General features: G+C 45.3%; 1 protein-coding gene across 2 annotated transcripts in view; it reads right to left on the bottom strand.

Moving 5' to 3' along the window:
* LOC122574518 (serine/threonine-protein kinase 17B-like) overlaps positions 1–21,281 on the bottom strand; it is a 64,387-nt gene extending 43,106 nt beyond the window's left edge. The window contains exon 1 of one of the 2 annotated variants that reach the window (XM_043742216.1): positions 20,535–21,281. In XM_043742216.1, coding sequence (XP_043598151.1) covers positions 20,535–20,668 — 134 coding nt within the window. In that variant the 5' untranslated portion in view covers positions 20,669–21,281. The remainder of the gene's footprint in view (positions 1–20,534) is intronic. The other variant, XM_043742217.1, reaches the window with a different exon arrangement.
* Positions 21,282–21,577: the final 296 nt, after the last annotated feature.

The following is a 21,577-nucleotide window of genomic DNA, read 5'->3' as shown; positions in this document are numbered from 1 at the left end:
GAACCGCGATTTAACGGGCAAGACGAAGAGAAACGCGTCGGTTTGCCGTGGTGACGGTCACCGCGATGTCAAGCATAGACTTGGAGACTGAAAGAGTGGCGCGAAGAAGGAGGCTGTCTCACGCGAGACGTGTCCTCACCTCGGTGTCGCGACGATCGGGGACCCAGAGACCTGAATAACCGTAGCCGGCGGGCCCGGCAGGGCAGAGTAACGGTCCACGGATGAAGGTTACTCGCATTATCCACGGGCCGATATCTCTCTCTCTCTCTCTCTCTCTCTGGCCAAGATCGAGCTCGATCAATGGATCTAGGGAGCACCCATCGTCACCTAGATGGACTCGTTCGGATGAAACTTGGCAAAATACGGAAATTTAAAGAGCACGACGGGTACGCCAAGCCGTCTGCACTTTGATCTTCCAGCGGAGATAGCTGAGTAAGCCGGATCCGTAGCCAAAAAATATTTTGGCGCGCCGTAAAGTTTCACTCGGACGAATATTACGAGTCTTTGAAAGCGGATGAAAGGGTTTTCTTTTCTGGCGATGTTCCAATAAACGCTGCTTCGTGTAGGGCTTGTGAAAGAAAGAAAACAGAGAAAGAGAGAGAAAGAGAGAGGCTTTAGCGATGCGTGGAGAAGAGAGGAGAGAGGAGAGTGCTCGGAAGGATGCTGCTTGGTTTCACAGGAAAGGCACTTTTCGAGCGAAATTCCGAAGGGATTACTCATTCGTTCTGGCACGACACAGCCGGACTACGCGAGTAAAAGGCCCAGGCTGCGGCTCTCCCAGGTATAGAGAGCGTCGAAAATAACGTCGTTCCATCGACGAGAATCTCACCGACGAGAGGTGAAACCCTCGGAAACACCGCGGGATTTGTGTTCGACGGAATGCCTTCCTCGAAGAGAGAAAGGGTGCGCCCAGCGCTTTTACTGCGTCCGTTAAAAACTCATTCCCTTTCGTTTTGCCCTCGTGCCACTTGCCTCTTCGTGCCACTTCTTCCTCGCAGTTTGCAACATGAACGATGCACGGATACGCGTACTTCACCGGGGAAACTCGTTCCGAGCCTCCTAAAATGCGAAAGCGAGTCGACAAGGAGGCTCGCTGTATCCTCGTAAAATTAATGTCTGATAATTCGTCGCTCGGAGATTCGACTGTCGAAGACGGTTCTACCAGCGTTCACATTCGAAGCAGGGTTATTCCAGGCAAATAATTTGCTTCTGAATTCGCTAAATTCTCTTACGAACTATCGTTAAACCATCTACGTTCGCCTCGTTTATAAGTAGCGTGATAAACAGCGAAATAAACATATCGCGTACATTGACAATTAATTCTCTACGAGCGTGTAACTTCTACTCGTCGAAAGGAAAGTTCGTTCAACTAATATTACTATTCTTAGTCGTAATTATCGTACTTGGATAGCGTGTGTACATATTCAACAAGTACAAGCTTGACGATTCTGTGCAGAATTCGAGATGGAATTTTGATATCGATATCGAAGCTTAGGTGACTCGAATAACCCAGCCTTGCTACGAGCCCGGCTAACTGGTAAACAGGTCCTCCGCCAAAGGCAAAATTTACTGTGCCGTCGAAATGGCCAGAGGTCACAAAACGAGTTCCGTTTTATTACAGACGCGAGTCGTGGTTGCCCCGCATCCATCGCCTACTTCCTGCGGCGCGTTCACCACCCAAGTCTTTCACGATACATCCTTCTTCGACGTGCCTCCAGCTATCCACGCGTCCAAGCGTAGATCTCTCGTTGTTCCATTGTCAATTTCGCTGTTCGTCGTTCGAGACACGAGTTACACGTTTGCGACACACTTTCCGACGTGTTTTGCCCTTTGGTATAACGTTTCTCTGTCTAACGGTCTTTTGGTCGTCGATGACGTATCAAGAGCGCAATCGCTCGAGCTGAGTAACGGGAGAAGAATTTTTCGTCGATCGCTTTGGCCAACTGCCGCGTTATCGCTGGTTAACTAGCCAAGAAGCAATTATCCGGTTGTCGCTAACTCGATAAGCTTGCCGATTGTAGTTCAAGGTCTACCGAAAGGCGCTTCGGTTTCTCAAGCTCGATGAAACGACGTTTATTCGTAACCGATAATAGAAACGATCTATACGCACGATAATTATAACGTTACTTCTTAATATGTTTGTCACCATCGGCGAACACGTTGCGTCGATGCAATTACGTAAGCGATAACATTGACGCAACTGTCGCGCTTTTATTTTCGGCTTGCCCCCGTAAAGTCCACTAGAAAATTAAACAAAGCAGTTATGGACATAAAACGGTCCATAAGACGTCTCGGTGCGCGCGTATTCGGACGGGCTGTTGCCAGATAGGAAGAGATATATCAAACGTTGCTCGTTCAGCGAAGGGATATCGAGCAACGGAGGAAACAGAGTAGGGAAGGGGAGGGAAGAGTCGGTTGAAGATGAGCGGAAGTAAACTCGTAGAAAGCCGTCATAAAACCGTGAAAACCGCCTTTTTTAGGGTTGCTCTCCGGATTTCCTCGAATCGAAAGCGCGCTGGCGCCAATGATAATGCAGCGCTCACTCCTCTGGAATGCACGGCTGTCGCGTAGCCGAGGGAATGCGTGTGTGCAGTGCACGCGCCTGCGATATATTTGTATACTCGTGCATTCGCCCGGCGATCGACGAATCTGGAAGCGAGCCGAGGCAGACCGTCGACCAACAGCCACCGTCCAAACCTTTCGATCTTTAAATTTAGCCTTCGAATCGCGACCACCTTTCCTCGCTTGCTCACCTCTTTGGTATTCCACCGGCGCGCGGAAATTCACCTTGTCCGGTGATTAAAACTCTCTCGACATTGCAGCATAACTTCTTCTGAAACCATCTTTCGAGGGAAGTAAATCTCCGAGGAATCCGAATTTCCGGTGACTGTACAAGCGACGGATGTTTCTTGGAAAATGAACGAACAAAGAGAGAAAAAGATAGATAGATAGATAGATAGAGAGAGAGCAGGAGGAATACCAGCGGAGTAATGTTTGCTCATCAAACAGGATATTCGATTAAAATGCCAGAGACGGGAATAAGCAAACGATTCCAAAAATAGTCTGCATCGGTTTATTCCATTCTGCTATCTACGTGGTGTTGCTACGTTTCTGTACGATGGTGTGTTCTGTTCTCGCGAGAACCCCATGTATCCGGGGCAGTTTTTGCGATACATGACGTTAGAACGCGTGGCAGAACGCGAGATGCTCTGACGCATCCGTTACTAAGACGAACGAGTAAAAGTCGAAGGTCGTTTTTCTTCTGCCGACGCTCGTGGCTCGAGGCTGATTCTTCGCCGCGACGACGCACAATTCCACGCACTGCGTAAAGCTGGATTTAAATCGTGGAAGATACGGAGACAACGCGGGAGACATCGGTGGCAGGTTCGATCGAAATGGCATGCAAACGGTGAAAGGCGGTAAAATTTCACTCCTCGATTCGTTTGAGGATTCCCTCTTCCTCTCCCTCGTCCAAGGCGTTTATATGCCGATTTCGCGGCGTTCACAGACCGAACCGAGAAAAGTTTCACGTCAACAACAGGGAGGACTGGTTTGGCTTCGCTTTTTAATCCACTCGATCTTCTGGACACCGGCTCGCGCGGGAATCTAGGTTTGTAGAGCTGCGACGAACACGGCCGCGACAGGGTTGACGGAACGAACAGCCCTATCCACTTTCGTTCCTAATCGATTTAACATAGTGAACGAGAAAGCTGCGCTAGTCCATGCAGAAGATGGTAGCGATAAACCCAAGCCGTAAAATCGATCAGTAGGTAAAAGTTTACAGGTTTCGAGGGCTAAAACCGAGGAAAACAACGACACTCGGCCTGTGTTCGCTTTATCAAGCTTCGAATCTGTCGTTTACTCGTACTCCGTGGTCCTTTGTCATCGAGTTCTTAAGGAAAGAAAAATAAGAACGGAATAGAAGAAGTTGGTCGCCTTACTTTACGGTCCGACTATTTCCACCTGAAATATTTATCGCGATCGACCGCGTTACGTCGACACGGAGCTGGAAAAGGACTCGTGAGCGGGAATTTACGCCGAAAGGGCAAAGATAAACGCGCGAGTAATAGGTCTCGACGTTAGAGCGGAGAACAAAGGGAACGGATTGGCACGGATAGGTGCCGTTTCACCTACGTGACACGTGTGGAGCAAGCCGCGCATATACACAGCCCAATTAAAACCTACGCGCGATTACTAACGCGTCTCGACGCGTACACCGAAATACCGTGAAATTTTCTCACGCGAATCTACGCGTGTATCTGCGTACGAAAGAGTCGTGTGCGTGAATGCGTCGCGGTGGACGCATCGCGATCGAAGGTGAGCGCCCACGTGGCGCTTTCGAGGCTGCCTTTTAACGGAGTTTCCTCTCCGGTACCCGCTCTTCCCTCTTGTCCGACAGAAGCGGCCTGTCGTACCCATTACTCGCGATGACACAATAACAACGACAAAGGCCGTCGTCGAGCCGCTTACGCAAGGACGCGTGGAAGGTAAGAGGCGACTCGATTAAGCGGATATTAGTCAGGTCGCGATTCGTCGCCGCTCGTCCAAGTACTTGCTGTACAGAGATATCGGCTTGTTCGGAAAATTCGCAGCGAAAGTTAAGAGAGTTTCGATTAGAATCGCAGCGCGTTTCGACCTCCGTAACTTCGCCAGTCTTCTCTCGCAAATCCGCTATGGAGCGTTAGAGAATTCGCTGATCGCGAATTCTTTCAAACAAATGTTGCAGGCTTCTAGAGTATTTAATTTCTTCAAGAAGTTTCGAAGTCGCGAACACCGCGCTGAATAATAACGAGCTATTTCACATCCTCGTACCGAAATTAATATAATTTTCCATTTTATCGGACCGATTAGGGATTTATACAAATTCTTTCCAATTTTCCACGATACGTACGCTTCCATCCAGTGGATGGTTTCTCTCGATGGAATAAACCCTTAGACCCCAACGCGGCTATTTTCCAATGGACCACGAGAGATCGAGCGTATCCGTAGATCGCAGCTGGAAACGTTGGCGAGCAACAGTGCACGGCTTTCAGCTGGAGCGGAACGGAGGAACGTTTAAATCGGCGCCACGTCTACGGCCTCGGCGACGTTCACCGTCCCGGAGAGAAAACTGTGCTAACTAAACGCGATCCAGAGGCAACCGGCGATCGTTCTCGCGTACATATTCTCGTGTACACGTTTACGTCTCGCTGCGTGTAACTCGTTCGCATCTTCGAACGAACTTTGGACGTTGTTTGGTAAATGAGTTATTCCAAGTTGCAGAAATGTGTAAGTTCAACGGGGTTCGAAGTAGTTAGAGTGTAAATGGTTGCTCTTTTCCGTAAATTCTAATGCTCGTAAACATGGAAGGATCGGCCATTATTTCGCTCGACAGAGCGTTAAATAGGGATTAAGGGTTATCCAGATATATTCTCAATGAGATCGACCAACAGGCTATTAATAACGTCCACATGAAGCCAGTCATCAAACTGTTATTATCTAACTGTTGTTACAAGTATTGTGTATAGCACCAAGATAATTACAGCCTCTAGCTATTATTATTAGCTATTATCCAATTAGCATCATATAGAAAAATTATACTTTCGTGACTACGATATTATGTTATAAATGACAAATGATGTATTACGATTATCCAAGTTGTTATTTGATTCTGAGATGTGCGATGGTTAATTTTATCCTCGATGATATTACACATTTAAATACGATATAAAGTCTCTTTCATCGAAGAATACAAAACCTAACTACCCTGTTGATTATCGCATCGATTATCGAATCTGATTTTGAAATATCCTCGAAAATTCAACGTGTTTGCCGAAACAACGAGAGATAATTAGACTTACCAAAAAGGATAGTAAATTATCGGAAGTGTTTCGACTTCGACATGCTAAAAATATCTCGAGGCTTACCTGCAACAAAAACAGGACACGCGCATATAATAAGTATAGCAGCGTGTAATGAAGCAATCGAGAAAAAGTGAAAATTACAAGCGCATAAAAGGTAAAATGATAGCAAGTTTCGAGTGGAAAGCAAGCGACTGGCATGACGCCACACGGTTAGCGCCATAGGGTGACATCGGGAGGGGAAGGCAATAATTACAAAGAGTCGTATAATTATCGCAGTGCGTGGAATCGAAAGAAAGATCCCCGAGCTACGCCCATCCCACGACGATTTCTCGACATTCGGGTCATCATCGACTAACCATCCCACGTAAAAATGTAAAAATATTCCATAGACGGATACTTCTGGAAATTAAACGCGTTTGACGAAACATCAAATATTTCCTTTTGCCAGATATATTTTCATTAAAAAATTACGGATAAATTCAACAAGCGTAATTATTTTATCCTTTGTAATCGGCATAGGTAAGAGCACTAGGGCCTAGGATTTTTCTAAACTGGTAGAAAAACATGAAACGTTGATGCAATTTATATCGAGAAAAATTACGTTTCTAATCCTCCGAGTTCGTAATAATAATTCATTTTTTTCATCCACTTAGACGCTTCGATCAAATTCAGAAACTGTTACCATAAATCGAGCAAAGTATCAGAACGTCTATGGACGAGTGTACCGGTAACCGGCTAATAGTTGTTCGTCGTTTTATTCTGTTTGGAAAACGCTATTAAACGAAAGTTGAAATAGAATATAGGGCAGACATCCTACGGACGAAGTTCTCTATCGATGCAAAAAGAAAAATGCGACTAAAACGATTCGCAAACGGTTTAATACGATTTCGCGTGAAAAGGAGGTTGTGCCTTCGCTCGTTAATATATGCAGAGGTATTCGTCGAGCTATCGGAAGAGGAAACGGCAAGATCGTTCGATTTCAAGGAAGGAGTCGCGGAGAAACGAGGACACGTCCCAACCTGGTAAACGAGAACGTTAAAGCGTACGTACGGTTTACGAAAGAGGAAGCGACAGTTAGACAGTTCGTGTCATCGTGTTCCGTACTACGTAGAGACCTTTCGTCTTAACGGGTCGAGTGTCCATTTCCGATCTACTTTCGCGAATATATATATATATATATAGCTCGTCATTTTCCTCTTTCATAAATGCAAATCCTTAGGATAGAACAACTTACGATGAAACGATTCTGCGCAAAGCGGCGGAGTCGATAGTCGAACGAACTTTGTTCGTTGATCGATCAGAATTACGAAGGAATCGATTTCGAAATCGGACAGCGGCGCAGATACTGGCGATTGCGACCGCGATCGAGTCGATTTCTCTCGAGTGACCGCGCTGTACCAAAATATCGTAATAATTTCTTTGCAAGGCGGATCGAAAAATTCGCCAACGTGGGACGAAAAGCTGTTACGACATTGCCAATATCTGTCGCTATGCAGCGATAAACGAAGAGAGCAATAAATCGAGCGAAATAACTGGCCACACCTGTGCATGGTATAGACGCTATATAGTAGGTGGGCATGTAAAATTGTCTCTGGCACGGTCACGCACGTTCGACTTCTGCAAAACTGTATTTTACGTCGGGACGATCATGAACGAGACCATTCGCGTGCAATTCGTGCAAGCCTGTTCATGATCCGGAAAGAAAGAAAAAAGAAAGAAATAGGAAAGAATAAACGAAGAAAATATGGATGAAATCTCTTGCGACAATTCCCGCCTACGTATTCCTACGTATATCAACGACGTTTATTTCCTTCTGGTTTGCTGTCCTTTCTCTTGGAATGCGGTGTACTTACGATGGAATGTCATATCCCGTGTCACGGCTACAGACACCACAGGTGTGACTGCAATTTTTACGTTTCACCTTACATTCTTCCGGAGAAAAGAATCTGAACGTTGCGTCGAACGTTGCTTTTTGCTCGTGTTTCGATACGATGCCGACTTTTTCCTCCTTCTTTTCTCATTCTCTCTCTCTCTCTCTCTCTCTCTCTCTCTTTTGAATCAAAGGCGCGATACTCTAAAATCACGGAGACAGGCTTTCGGGATTATTTAGTCGCAGGAACGGAGAAAACCATGGAGAGACCAGTGATTGCGTGCGAGAAACCGCGCCGCAGACTGGCTCGTCAGCTGTCAGTCCCTGGAACGAGGAATGTGCGTGTCGAGGGGAACGAATTCTCGCGTTTCTGCTGATGACCGGTGTTTTCTGTTGCTAGGCTTGAAAAGACCGGACCACGAACAACGCGTAAACTTTTCACGGCGCACCTTTCACGACCGCGGTCGCGGTGCACCAACCACGTACTGGCAGGGAATTGCGAAAATCCGACGCAACCACTTCCAAATATGTATACCGTTGCACGTGTTCTGTAACACTCGGTGACTTCGCCTAACTGAATCGATCCAAACCCGACATTTGCCACGAATCGCGTTAGGACTGATGTAAACCAGACATTTTTTTCTATCCTGATTTATCGTAGCGAACACGTGCTGTTTGCTAACAGACAAAATAACGCTTTTTGTCCGTTTATGTGACAATCGTGTAGGTATATACGTGTAGTAAATGGGCAGCTTGGCAGCTAATGAACGTAAGAGTCTGTGTTTCGTGAAAAATGTCTACTTAAATATTATTTAAAATGTTATTTACAAAGGGAAGCGATCATCGTGCCCCTGTCATTCGTACGAATTAACGACGATCCATGAAATCGTGCGCGAGATTACCGGTTCACAGCGACAGCACGAATTCGTGATTCATAAAGCGATGTAGGTCAGGTTTGCAGAAGTTTACTATGACTAGATCGATGACGAATGCACCTTGTGTACGATAACGAAACGCCGGCTCCGGAATCTGCTCGTTCAAGGCTCTTCGTTTCGGCGTTACACCAATGACGTCAGCCGCGTGAAAGTTTCGCGCGTAACTCGTATCGCGATTAAATCGCGTCCAAGTCTGCGCGTATGCCACAGACCGGTGAAATATATCGTAGGAGCAACAGGTCGTGCGTAACCGAAGCCTGAGTGTCTTTCCGGAGGAAAGGCGGAAGAAACTCGCAGCAAACCGTTCATGAATATCGCTTAAAAGTTTTCCCCGATTTCGCGATGCTATCGATGAATGGTGTCGAGCTCTATGGCTCGATGCGAACAAGCGGATTTCGTTGCGCGACCGTTTCACCTACATTATAGAATCAGTCGCCGTGATACTTTGTTCTTATCTTCCGACGTATCGCAAAATTATACATTCAACTAAAATTTATCACACTGTCCTTTCAAAAACAAAAAAAAAAAAACAAAAAGAAAACAAAAGAAAGATGGTTTCGATCAACGTGAAAGTTGAAAAAACCTAAATCTTGCAACTTGATGTCAATTTATCGACGCTGTTAACTGCGACGACAAAAGGACAAGTGGCCTTCCGAAGCAAAGTAAAGGACCGCACGTCGAGATACTCCGATCGAATCTGCCCGATCGATTGACCCGCATTGCGTTACAAGGGCCGTATACAGAGCTGGCCATGATGTTTACAGGCATGTACTGTGCATCGTATAGCATCGAATCTGGGACAGAGAAAGAGAGAGGACACCGGTAAAGCGATATCGTCGAACTATATCGACTACGGTTGGCCGGAGCAGCCGCCGGAGGTGTAAGTGGCTCGAGAGACACGAATTCGCCCTTGGGATTCCTGCGAGGCGTGGGTGATCGGCTTTGTCGAGCGTCGATCGGAGAACGATCCAACGGTTTATCCGACTCCGCTCTTTCTTCCCTCGGCGAATCGACTTTTAACATTTCCTTTTATTCGTCTAGCGTTATTTATTTTTCCTATAACCTTATTTCTATCTTCTTTGAAAAGAAAGATATCAAGATCTTTAACCTTCACAGGATGGAGGCTGAGTCAATTTTCACACGTGCAAATATGTTACCTTTTATCGTTGTCGTTTCGTAAGATGCTAGCACCGATTTGCAAGACTTAAGCAGCATTGTAGAATTGCTCTTTATGCATTTAGATCGTTTTGTATTTTAAACAAAGTTCGCCATCATACAGCGATAAGAATCCTTTCTCTTCTTCGCTGCATCGTTACGAAATGAAACATTGAACGCTCGTGACAACGATGATCCATCCGTTGTTGTAAGATTACAGACGTTCGACTATTCAGAGTGACCGACACATTTTACGAATGGAAAGTGAAAATGGAAGAATAATAGGTTCCCAGTACGAGAATGTTAATTGGCGATAAATATCTGGCAATAAATATCTCGAGAAAACGGCGATATTGCAACGAATGAAGGAAGCAACCAATTCCTACGTTGTTCTCTCCGCAAACTATTGCTTACACATCTAGAACGAGCGTCAAGGTACGATTGATTCGCGTAATTTCTTTACTTTGGGCTTAGCTTATCAGATCACGCGGTACCCAAGTAATAATCTACAATTACAAAGCCTACGTATCTGGTTCTTGCGAATTACGTACGAACCGCGCGTGCTGATCATTCGCCTAATTACAACCCTGTGTTATCGGGGGTAGTCGAACGATCTCGAGATGAGAATCGATCAAACGATTCGAAAGCTTGAAATTACCCGTGAATCACGGATCATCGACTTATTATCCGGATATTTTTTCCACAACTAAATAACGAGACCGCTTTGGTTAAGATTAATTGCTAGGCTTTGGAAAATGAAAAATAGATATCGTATCTGTTTAGGTTTAAGGATAATAATCGGTTGATCTGGGCGGTACGCGAAAGGAAACAGGGGTAGATATCTTGCGATACGATAGAAAATGCGGGCAAGGTTATTCCCTTTCCAATGTACGCCACAATGGATACGCGGAACCGCAACGATCGACGATATATGTTGCTGGCGAAGTAGGACACCTTCGAGCGGGATGGTTAGACACGCTGAAACATACTTTCCAATGATTTCTGGATGCTACACGACCGAGATTAATTTTAAGACCCTGTTCGGATTAGTCAAACTACCTTCGTCCGAGTAATTTAAATTCCAACAAACTTAAAATCTCCCTACGAGGAAAACTGGTCGTTTACCAAACTCGAAATATCTTCTCCAGTGTTCTTATTAGTCAACTGGTTTCATTTCCAATAATTTCATACATTTTACCAATGTAAATCCGTTCATATTGGTCTCAAATATTACCAATAGAATGATAATACGATCAGGACTTGTTATACTGCTAATGAAACTGCAAGACGTTTCGCTTGGCGCGTATAGCATATTTAAATTTGCAGATATTCCAACGTTCATATAATACGTGTTCGTATAAAGCTTCTACGAGCGTCCGAGTATTTCCATAATCCGCTGTAACTACTTCCTTTTTATTTGCCATTAGGTGTCCTCTTGAAATCAGGTTATTCGAACACGAACGATTGGAACTGAAGCGACTCGTTTAAATCCAAGGCGATCGTGCAACGTAACGAGAACTTTTCGACGCGAAAGAAAGGAAAATTTGAAGAGAGAACAGAAGCGCGGATAGCGAACGTTGGAAGGATAATGGAATCTGCATATCGTTAGCCTCGATCGAGGTTTCATCTTTCGACCACGCTACATAAGGACAAGGTTGTTACCTATCTTTGATCGGACGCGCGATATACAAGAACGCTCTTGTGCTGCTATTGGGTTTTTCGATTCGACTGTTCGACATCAAGACGGGTAAATACTCCGGATAGCTTTTTATCGTGAAAGAAACGAAATGCCGGTCGATTCGTATCGTCGTTTGCGTCGCATCGCTCGCTCGAGTTGGCCGACCTTCACCCGGCTACCGTCGCCATTATGCTCGTTACACACCGGTCGTGGTTGTAATTTACGGTTAACCGAACGGAAACCGAAGGGGAGCGACCGCGTTGTAGTAACGAGGTCGTCGCGTATGTGGTCTTAACGAACAAGCTACGACTCTCTCTTTCTCTTTTTCTGTTTCTTTTTCTTTCTCTTGCCCTGACTCTTTCACGATATCGCCCGTACAAATTCGTTCGTTGCTACTTTCCGCGGCTTCTACGGCACATGCGAGTATAACTTCGGCACCGGTAACGAGAAAACAAGAATACCACATCCAACTGGCAGGTCGTGCCTTAATATACGTACGTTCATACAGGGTGTTTCGTTTACCTCGTATTCCTAAAAACGGTTTAGCTATCTCTTTGTTCGATCGCGGAAAACGCTAAGCGATAGGTTCTCGTCTTCTGCGTCTTGTTTTTCGTACGGAGATTACGAGAGAATTATACGACGAGCACCCACGCCGAGTTATGGAACGCGTCGATCGACGTATCGAAAGATATTCAGTTTCATGTACAAGAACGTTGACGATCGTCGATTGGATGCTCGTCGTTCCGAGTCAGTTAATTTCGTTCTCACGCTATTCCTTCGTCTTTCAGAGCTTACTGAGATATTCAAGAATTCAAAATAACCGAAACACCCTGTATGCTCAGAGACATTACAGATAATCACGTTGCAATTGCTTGCGAGGTTCCTTCGACGATCGCATCGTTATTATTGTTTACGACTTGGCAGCGCGAGTCGGTTAAAACGAAACGAAAAGCTGCGAGGGATGCACACGATTCCTTTCGCAGCGGATAAAGACGCTAGCAATAAGAAGGAAGGAGACGCAGGATACGAGAGGAGAAGGCGCATTTTGCGCGTCGTTTAACCCTAATAACTATGAATGGAAGCGCTGGCCAAACTTGTCTTTCATTTCGTTGAAAGAACACGCAGCGCGTGCAGAGAGAAAAGAGGAAGAAAACGAGCGTAGGCGTCGAGTATGCCACGGAACAACGAGCAATCTCGTTTTCAAGCATGCGAGAGTGTTTCCCAGCTCGAAGCCAAGACGCGATTCAAGAGTCTGAAAAAGATTCGATCGTTTCGAGAGGATGCGAATCGAACGAAATTTCTCGTGAATTTCTGCCTGACGAATTTCAAGAGAAGTCGTTAAACTAAGAAGCTCGGCAAAGAAAGGCTGCACGTTCGGAGAAAGCATTTTTTTTAAACGACTTATCCAACATCGCGTAACGCCTTTCTTGCAATACTGATTCATCCTTAACGAAGCAATCTAAAAAACCAAGATACGCGTTCGAGTCGTGAGCATAGGACACACGGCGCAACGGTTCGAACGAAGTGTCCTGGCAGGAAGAAATCGTGATCCATAGATCATGGGGATCGCCAACGATCCAGCGTCGCCCTTCTCCATCGTGCCCGACTTCCAAGCCTCCAAGACTCTATGTCGTAATATCGCAACAACTATACAACACCTCTCTCTGCCTTTCGTAGCAGTTCTCGTGAGAGCTCTGCGATCGATCTCGATCCATAGATCATTCCGGCAGGACGTTTCTCGCCCGATTGAGATTCGCTGATTTCCCGTACTCCGGCGAGATACCACCGCGAATCTACCGTGTCTCGTTCGAACGCACGAATCCAGAACGAGATCTGGATCTCGCTGTGTTTCACCGTGGCGAGCTAGAAATCGAACTCGAACTCGAACGGAAACTTTTCTTCCCCTGGAAACGATATCTTTATTCGAAGGTCGGCGGAAAGAAAAAGGACTGCAACACCTGCGACGACCGAAGGGGAGTATTCGTTGCTTTGTAACGGGCACGAATAACAGCCTGTCTAAATACGGTACCGGTGAATAACGATGGCTGGAATTTCTCGTTATTTCTCAAGAGCCACGGCTCGTCTACGACTCTGGGTGGCTTCTTCCCTCGAACTCGTAGAACACGATCCACGAGAAGAGAGTTATCGATCGGATGAGCGAGCAACGCGCTAGTGAACGGACAATGATCACGGCGACCTTGAGAAGAAGGCAACGTTTGTTCGTTGATGTAGCTCGTTCGCGGCTCGTACCGTCGTATTTTCTCACCCGTGAAGCGATCGAGCCATCGTACTTTTTACCAAAGGAGAGAGTTCGCGACGAACCAACGCGAGATCTCGGTCCGCGGCGACCGTTCCGATCGACTGACCCGATAAATATAATTAAGGAGACGGGAAGCTGAAGAGCCCTCTCGATACGGAACGCCACGACCGCTTTATCGTTCGCTGTATCTGTATCGCCGATAATCGCCGTTATCGTGCAGAAGGGGATGTTAATAAGATGTCGCAGAACCTCGCTGAGTCACGACTTCCCCTTTCCTTCGACGACTAACGACCGCCCGACCGATTGTCAAAACAACAGATCTCCCTGAAACGAACGCGTCTGTCTGTTGGTCGAGTGGAGTACAATGGTCCGAGGAAAATGTTCTTCGGCGAAAATTGAAAAACGCCTTTATATCCACTTTCTATCGGCTAAAGCTGCGTCAACTTATTAGCAAAGTCAGTTTATACGGTGTGATTCGACTATTTATCATAAGTCGCATTTAAAATTTACACGCTCATGTTAACAAGTGTGTAAGCTTTCGTATAAAAGAAATCGCACGTCTATCACTTTTAATTAATCTTTATAAACTTTCTCGACAAATTTTCTCTTGAAACTGTTCTAGGATGTCTAAAGAGATAGGAACGCGAAGAAGAAGCGAGAAGAGCTACAAGGTTAAACGTTGAAGTTGAAAATTGAATTTTGATCAGGAAATGTCGCTTTCCAAACCGTTGTCCACTGTTGCATTGAAGGAAGAAAATGCGACAACGAGAAACGGAAGGAAAAGAAGAAAAACCGGAAACGTTAACTACCCCTTGTCGAACTCGCATTCTTTCGAACGAAAAAAGAGCATTGTTATGTTAAGTGAAAGGAAGCACCACGGTAGGAGAAGTATCCTCGAAAGCAAAGGACACGCAGAACCGTCCACGAATGCCTCGAGCCAATGGAATCGGCAGGGAGCACAGCTGTTGCTCGTCTCGGAGACAGCTGCCGGAGCCTCCTACGGGACGTGCCGCGAGTAGAAACCCTGTCGAGGGTGAAGAAAAATCCTGAAAGAATCAGACCATAACTCCGCCCGAACGGAAATCTGTCAAGAGGATCGACGGGGTGGGCTGGCTACAAATTTAGATCCAAGTCCAGACGAAAGAAATTTTTTCACTAACGACAAGCTCTCGAAACGAGTCTGGAATCCATGCTATTTCATACGACAGTAAGAGGTTTACAAATCTCGTAACTGAAATCAGCCAAATATTTCCAACTCTTACATTCTGTGATTTGTACGACGAGGAACAAAGTATGGCGAATGGTTGAAGTTACGTTTCCGCAGAAAAGAATTAACTAGTCTGCGGATGTTTGTAGAGGAAATTTAAAAGCGCGAGAATTCACAAAGTGTGTACAATATACAAAAATAATGGATCGTCTAAACCAAAGTTCTCGCTGTCGGATACGATGGTTCGTCGAATAACTTTTTATTTACCTATACTCTCTATTTCGTTAATTATGCTCGCGAAACACGAACTCGCATAAACATCCTCGAAGTAACGATAATATTGGGTTTACGAGGAACGACCAATCAGATCCACGTTGCCTCCAGGTTTCTCCTTCTGATCGCTGAACGGTATGATTTTCGAGATTCTTATTGCATTATAAAAAGTGAAATGGATCGTGTACCGTGAACGACTCGCGTGTCGAAGCTCCGATGCACGGTTCGAAACACGTCGTCGTCCTTAACCGTTCCGAACAAAGAGCACGGAATACGACAAACCGGATACGCGGTATCCCTTTGCTAGGAGATGAAGCGACCAAGCGACGCGCTCCGAGAGATCTCGTTTTTCCCCCTCGGTGGAAGGTCATCGACGACCAGCTCGCGAGCAAGCCTCCAACAAGTAGGCAGCCTGGCTGTCGCACTAATTGCAGGTGCCGTTACCGTTACTTTCCAGATGGCATGCTCGTTTCCGTCGCGTTACCTCGTACGCTCCAACCAGAGCGCTCTTGGCGAACGTAACCAGAGAGGAGTTCGCCGCTTGGCTATTTCTTCGCCACTCTCTTCTTTCTTCAACCCGTCAATGGACAAAACCATACATGTATCAAATCATAACAAGCCTGTTATAAATAATAAAAGTGAAGCCTAATCGCGCTGTTTTAGTTAATTGCATCCACGCGGCTACGTACTCCATAAATTACGGAAACCATGGATACGAATTCGTAAGCGTTTTCTTGCAAGCGTCTAACATGGAATCCTTAATTTGTTTTTAGAATTCTTACAAATGAGTTTTCTAAATTTTTGCTACGTAGTCTTTCGCTAACCCATAATTCTCGGCCACTAATCTTTAATTATCTAAACGATTATTACGTGTCGTATGAAACCAACACGTATTTTAATACTTACGATAGAGCATACGTGGTTTACCGTATGTCGCTTACAGGAAATCCCACTTGAACGGCAACGAGAACGCGCCTCTCGACTCTCGAACGACACAGAAAAAGTAGAAGCGTTTCTTTTTAGACTTTTCGCGATCCAACGCGATTATAGAACGGAATATCGATGTTTCCGCGTTTACCGAGTGGTTTGTCCACCGTTCCAGGTAAGTCGTTAGGCTCGTGCGTTCGACCGACGTAAGACGAAGACACATTGCAACCTATCTACCTATTATAAGGGTATAAATATCGAGTGGCAAGTGCATAGCGGACGGTCTCTGCATTCTCAGTCCGGCCACAAGCTATTTTCAACCCACGCTAAACTCTCTCGCTCTCTCGCTCTCTTCTGCTTTGCACGATCCCCACTTGTCTTCGTATATTCTAAGACGCGACCCGATACCATAAAAAGCATCTGCCCGCGTCCCACTCTTACACAGCTACAAAATATCTTTCTGCCGATTGAATTTGCTCCTCTCGGCCGATGGCTCGTTAAAGCGCCAACCGACATACGGAACAAATCGGCGCACAGCTATTCCATCCAACAGCCTTTGCTTTTGCATTTGTTTTCGCATTTGCCTCTGTATCTCGCTACTTTTTCCCATATATTATATTCTACGCTTAAATTAATATGTATAAGACAAATTACGGGGAAAAAAGCCTTTCGATACAACAGCGAACACGACAGATTGGAACGGATTGTATGTTAATGAAGATAAAAATGTAATAAGGTAACAATAATTAACGATAGAGAACGAATTTTGTCAGACCATTTATCGATCTATATTGTCGACCTGTGATCGTACGATATTTCTATAGTAATAGTTATACATAAAATAATAATAATAGGATCATTTGTTTTTTTAGTTTCACGGTGCAGTTATTATAGCATGCTCGTTATTTTCAATGATATAGATACTGTCGCGCCGCATCGATTACCATTTTCCCCGTGCTCACAAGAAATCCACTTACTCTCTGAGTCACGAGAAATGAATTTGTCTGTATCCTAAAGTATAGCACGTACATAAGCTCCAGCTTCTCTGGCGACCGTGCTTCTCTAATCAACGAGGCGAAATGTTTACGTAGGGAAATACCGTGCGTGTGATTCATAATACTCTCTGCAATTAGTTTGCCATCTCACACCTGAACAAGGAAAAACAGAAGCACCTTCTAGTCGAGATATTTCATTGACGAAAAAGCGAAGCGAAAAAATAATTAATCTACGTCAAATCGATGTACGTTACGTCAAACTATGGATGGAATGTACGAGTATCTTTTGCTTTAAATCTTTTTAAACTCACCAGTTGAATGCTATTTAATTTCTACAAGGTGAACTTAATCGTCACATCGATCAACTTCGTAATTTCGAAAGTAGACAAGAGCGACGACAAATATTTTTTTTTTTTAATTTACCTCGAAACTTGATGTTTTATCTCATCTTCTTGCTATACACAACTGGTAAACGTAAGCCTGTTGTTTTTTCAGAAAAATCAACATTAATCGTTGGAATGCGGATGTTAATGCGAATTAAAAAAAAAAAGAAAAAATAAATGAAACTCAGGCAGAAATATGTTCCATCTGTTATCGTACGAATTATTTCACTTTGCATATATTTTATATATACGCTTTGGGCATTTTTATACCTAAAAGTCCACAGTCTACTAATCAGGCATGCGGATAAAACGAAAAACCGCAGTCGACCAGTTCGGCTTCCAAGAGGTTCGTTTTGCGGCGAGAGATGGAAGGGAAGAGTGTGAGTCGATATAAAATTCCAAGACCGTGACGAACGAATACGAATAACGATGAAAAATCGTCAAGGCAAATGTCTGTCGTAGGCGATAAAACGGCTAGCATATAGCGAGGGTAAGTATCGATTACGCGCTCAAAATCTTTTAATCGGAGAGAACGAAACGGCGCACATTTGCTTTTCAGTTTACATTCGCGAATGGCACCCTATAAGCCGATATAGCCATAATCATAATATTTATATCGGGATCCCTCTCTCTCTAAAGTTTATGACGCGACGCGGCGTCGCGCTGGTGGTTCGTAACTCGAGCCAGAATTAAATATCTGAATCGCGTACTCCACTCGTTTTACCTTTAGCGAACGACTAATTCGATGTAACAATTCCGCGAGAAAAAGGAACAATAAAATGCGGTGAATAAAAAGTGCCATTTAACAATCGCCGTGCCATTCTCCTTTTGGATGCACGATTCTCCCTGGAATCTTACGTAAGCCAGACTTTTACGAAGAATCGCCGCGGTTGTTTGCATTCCTTTCCTTAATAACGTACACGAGTTTATATCGAGGTTTCGCATGCATCATACAGTTGGTCAAACAATTTAAAGGATCGTTTCCTCGAATCGCACGTACACGCAATTAATATCAATTCTTAAACTGTTAGACGCACACACGACTGCGAGCAACGACTGCTAGGCAACAGCAGATCGGTAAACAACATATTTCCAAGTAATTTCGACCTACGCGCGTTCATAACGTTAAAGTACAGTTCGAAATAAGTTGCACCGGCCTGTATACTTTCGTGAGCTACTATATAATTCTCCGTTCTTCGATACGAAAGCACTGTACGACTGGCGTGTATAAATCTCGAATGCAGCAGGTGTTTAGTAAGCAGCTGTTATTTTGCATTCGTAGCTAACGCCTAACGACCGGCGATCCTGATTGACGGCTGCATAAATCTTTGCAACGGTTAACACCTTTGTGGAATATCTCGAACGTATCCGGTCACTGAAAGAATACTAATAGCGGGTCGTCGCGAAAGAACTGTCGAGTTACGTCGTTAGAGCTTGATTCGGATGATAAATATTAATACCGCGCGTCCCCGCTCGCTCTCTCTCTCTTTCTCTCTCTCTCTCTATCTCTCTTTCTCTCTTGAAAATCATATAGCTTAAGTACGTTTGTATCGACGATGTGTGCAATCGACATCGTCGAAACGGATTACATGTACGTAACGAGAACGATGTTGATACGTGTAATAACAACAAACAACGTAGCTGGTGGCCTACATTATCGCCGAGTGCAACGACAATATCGTTTACAGCAGTCTACTACCTACTCACTTCCAATAAGCAGCAAACAAAAGGACCGCGAATGGAAATGGCACTGGAGCAAATCGAGGATGAATGCGCGATTGACCATAATAGGATCTGTCGACTATTTCAGGCAAATTTTGTCACGGTAAACGCATCCTGCGAGTATTATATCGTTGAAAAAAATATTTAGCGGAAAATATTACGCCGTAACTTGACGAGACTTTGCATACGCAGCGTACACCTCGCGATGAAAACTTTTCCTTTCGCAACGGAATTCCAAGCACGTGACCTTCGTAATTATTTGCTCCAAAACTGTAACTTTAAACGTCGATACGCACGCGTCTCGTCGTTACGCGATTTTGCAAAATCTCTCGACCTTCGCGACTGTCGAAACATCGCGATAATAGCTAATGTACGGTTTGTTGATTCTTTCGAGCCGCTTTATCGCCGCTTTACGGCCAACGTAATATAAAAAATAACATTTTCGTTTTTCCATACACAACGACGACGAGAAGTTTACAGTATCGATGTTAGAAAAGAATAAAACTGTGTCGTTTATATCGCGCCATTCGATTCGACAATTTCTCTACGACGATCCAGTGTGCACAACGGAGGAGCAGGATTCGTTCGGAACACACGGAGAACCGTGTTCGCGGATGCTCATCGACCTTGTACAGTTTCGGAGGAATGTTTCAAGCTATTCACGGTAGTATGCTATCTCTTCTCTTTTCTTTCGCTGTTTCCTAAGAAGCAATGGAATTTTCGAGAAACGAGAGAAAAAGGATACTGGCGTAGACTAGCGCAGACGGAGATCGTAAAAGAGTATCGGCGCGCGAAGTCTCGACCTCGATCTTTCGCGGTAGGGGCACTTTCTTTCTTCGGTAGGGTCCGGGACCGAGTTAAGGGTGCCCCCAGGCCCTGCTCGAACATTCTATCGCTAGAACTTTTTTGTTTTCTTGCTCGAACCCTATTTCAAAGGTTTTTACGCGCCGTCTGCTTCCAGTCGCGAAACAGCAATGTCTCTAAAGGAAAGCATTTCGACACGGTAGCCAAACAAAACAAAGTTAGAAGAGGTACGCGAATAGAAAGAGAAAGACAAGAAGGAAGAAGATATAAACAATTTTAATTAACGGGGGCTCGATGCGCGCGATAGATCGGTGACCTAGCGAGGACACACATAGAGAAAAACGATCGACGTTCTATGTTCCGAGTGAGAAACATATACGTAGACGCGGTAACCTCGTTACACAAAGAGACGATGAGAAGAGATAGAATAGCATGGAGACGAGACGAAGCGAAAAGAGGAAGAGAAGCGAGACTGGACTCACCGTGCGAAAGGTTGTTCCTCGACCTCGTACAGTTCCTCGAGGGTCTGTTTCGAGAGAAGCCTCTCCAGCCTCTGGGGCGTGGGAGCGAGATGCCCTGGGATGCTGGTAGTCTCGAACAAGCTGTCCGCCGTCATGGCCGCTACCCGGTCGACGGTACGTCAACTGAACCAAACGCAAGATGCACGGATAATCCCAAATTTTTCTGTTGCTCGGTCGTACGACGAAGCGTCACGACCGCCAAAGTAGATAACCAGCAGGCACACGGGTAGTCTCGTTGTAGTCGAGTCACACAAAAGAATAAAAGAAAAAAAAAAGAAGCAAAGAAGGAGAAGGAGACGGAAGAAGACTATGGAGATTTCACTTGTTGCGATCACAGCCAGCAATACTCGCGTAAATATCCTCCGTATTCACAGGCAAACGTTAGAAAGGAAGTAGTAAGAAAAAAGGGAAGGTGGTGTTTTCTCTCTGCTTCGGTCACTGCGTTTACACGGACTACGGGTTTACTCACGCCGATATAACGCGAACAACGACGAAACCAATCACCACGTCACTGTCGCGATTACAGGCACGCGTTTCATCTTGCTGCACGTTTCGTACGATGATCGTCGTCGATTAGAGGCGACGTCGAACGCACAAGTCTAGCCCCAGTGCACGCACCGATCGCGAAACGAAGCACGCGCTTCTATCGTGCGAGTGTTTATCACGCGCAACCACTCGTCGCGATGGTTGGCCAACAATTGAACCTTCCGCCGAAGCTTCGTACGATTCCCCACTCTCGATTCTCGAAGCGCCTTCGCTATCTCTAACGTGGTAGGGGAAACGTACCCCCCACCTATGACAAAACTCGGTGACAGTACCGAACCGAACCGAAGCGATCCGAACGGATCCGAAACCGAACGAGTAAACTCTTTGCACCAACTTCGAACGAGAGAGAGAGAAAGAACTTGACAGGCATGCACCGACCGACCGACCGACCGACCGACCACTTCCTTTTCTCTCTCTCGCTCTCCATTCCTCCTCTCGCGCGTATTTCGCCTATGTTT

The sequence above is a fragment of the Bombus pyrosoma genome, linkage group LG13 (assembly GCF_014825855.1).
Source record: "Bombus pyrosoma isolate SC7728 linkage group LG13, ASM1482585v1, whole genome shotgun sequence".
Classification (NCBI taxonomy): Eukaryota; Metazoa; Arthropoda; class Insecta; order Hymenoptera; family Apidae; genus Bombus; species Bombus pyrosoma.
The sequence above is the reverse complement of the archived record's forward strand: the minus strand, read 5'-3'. Positions and strand labels throughout refer to the sequence as shown.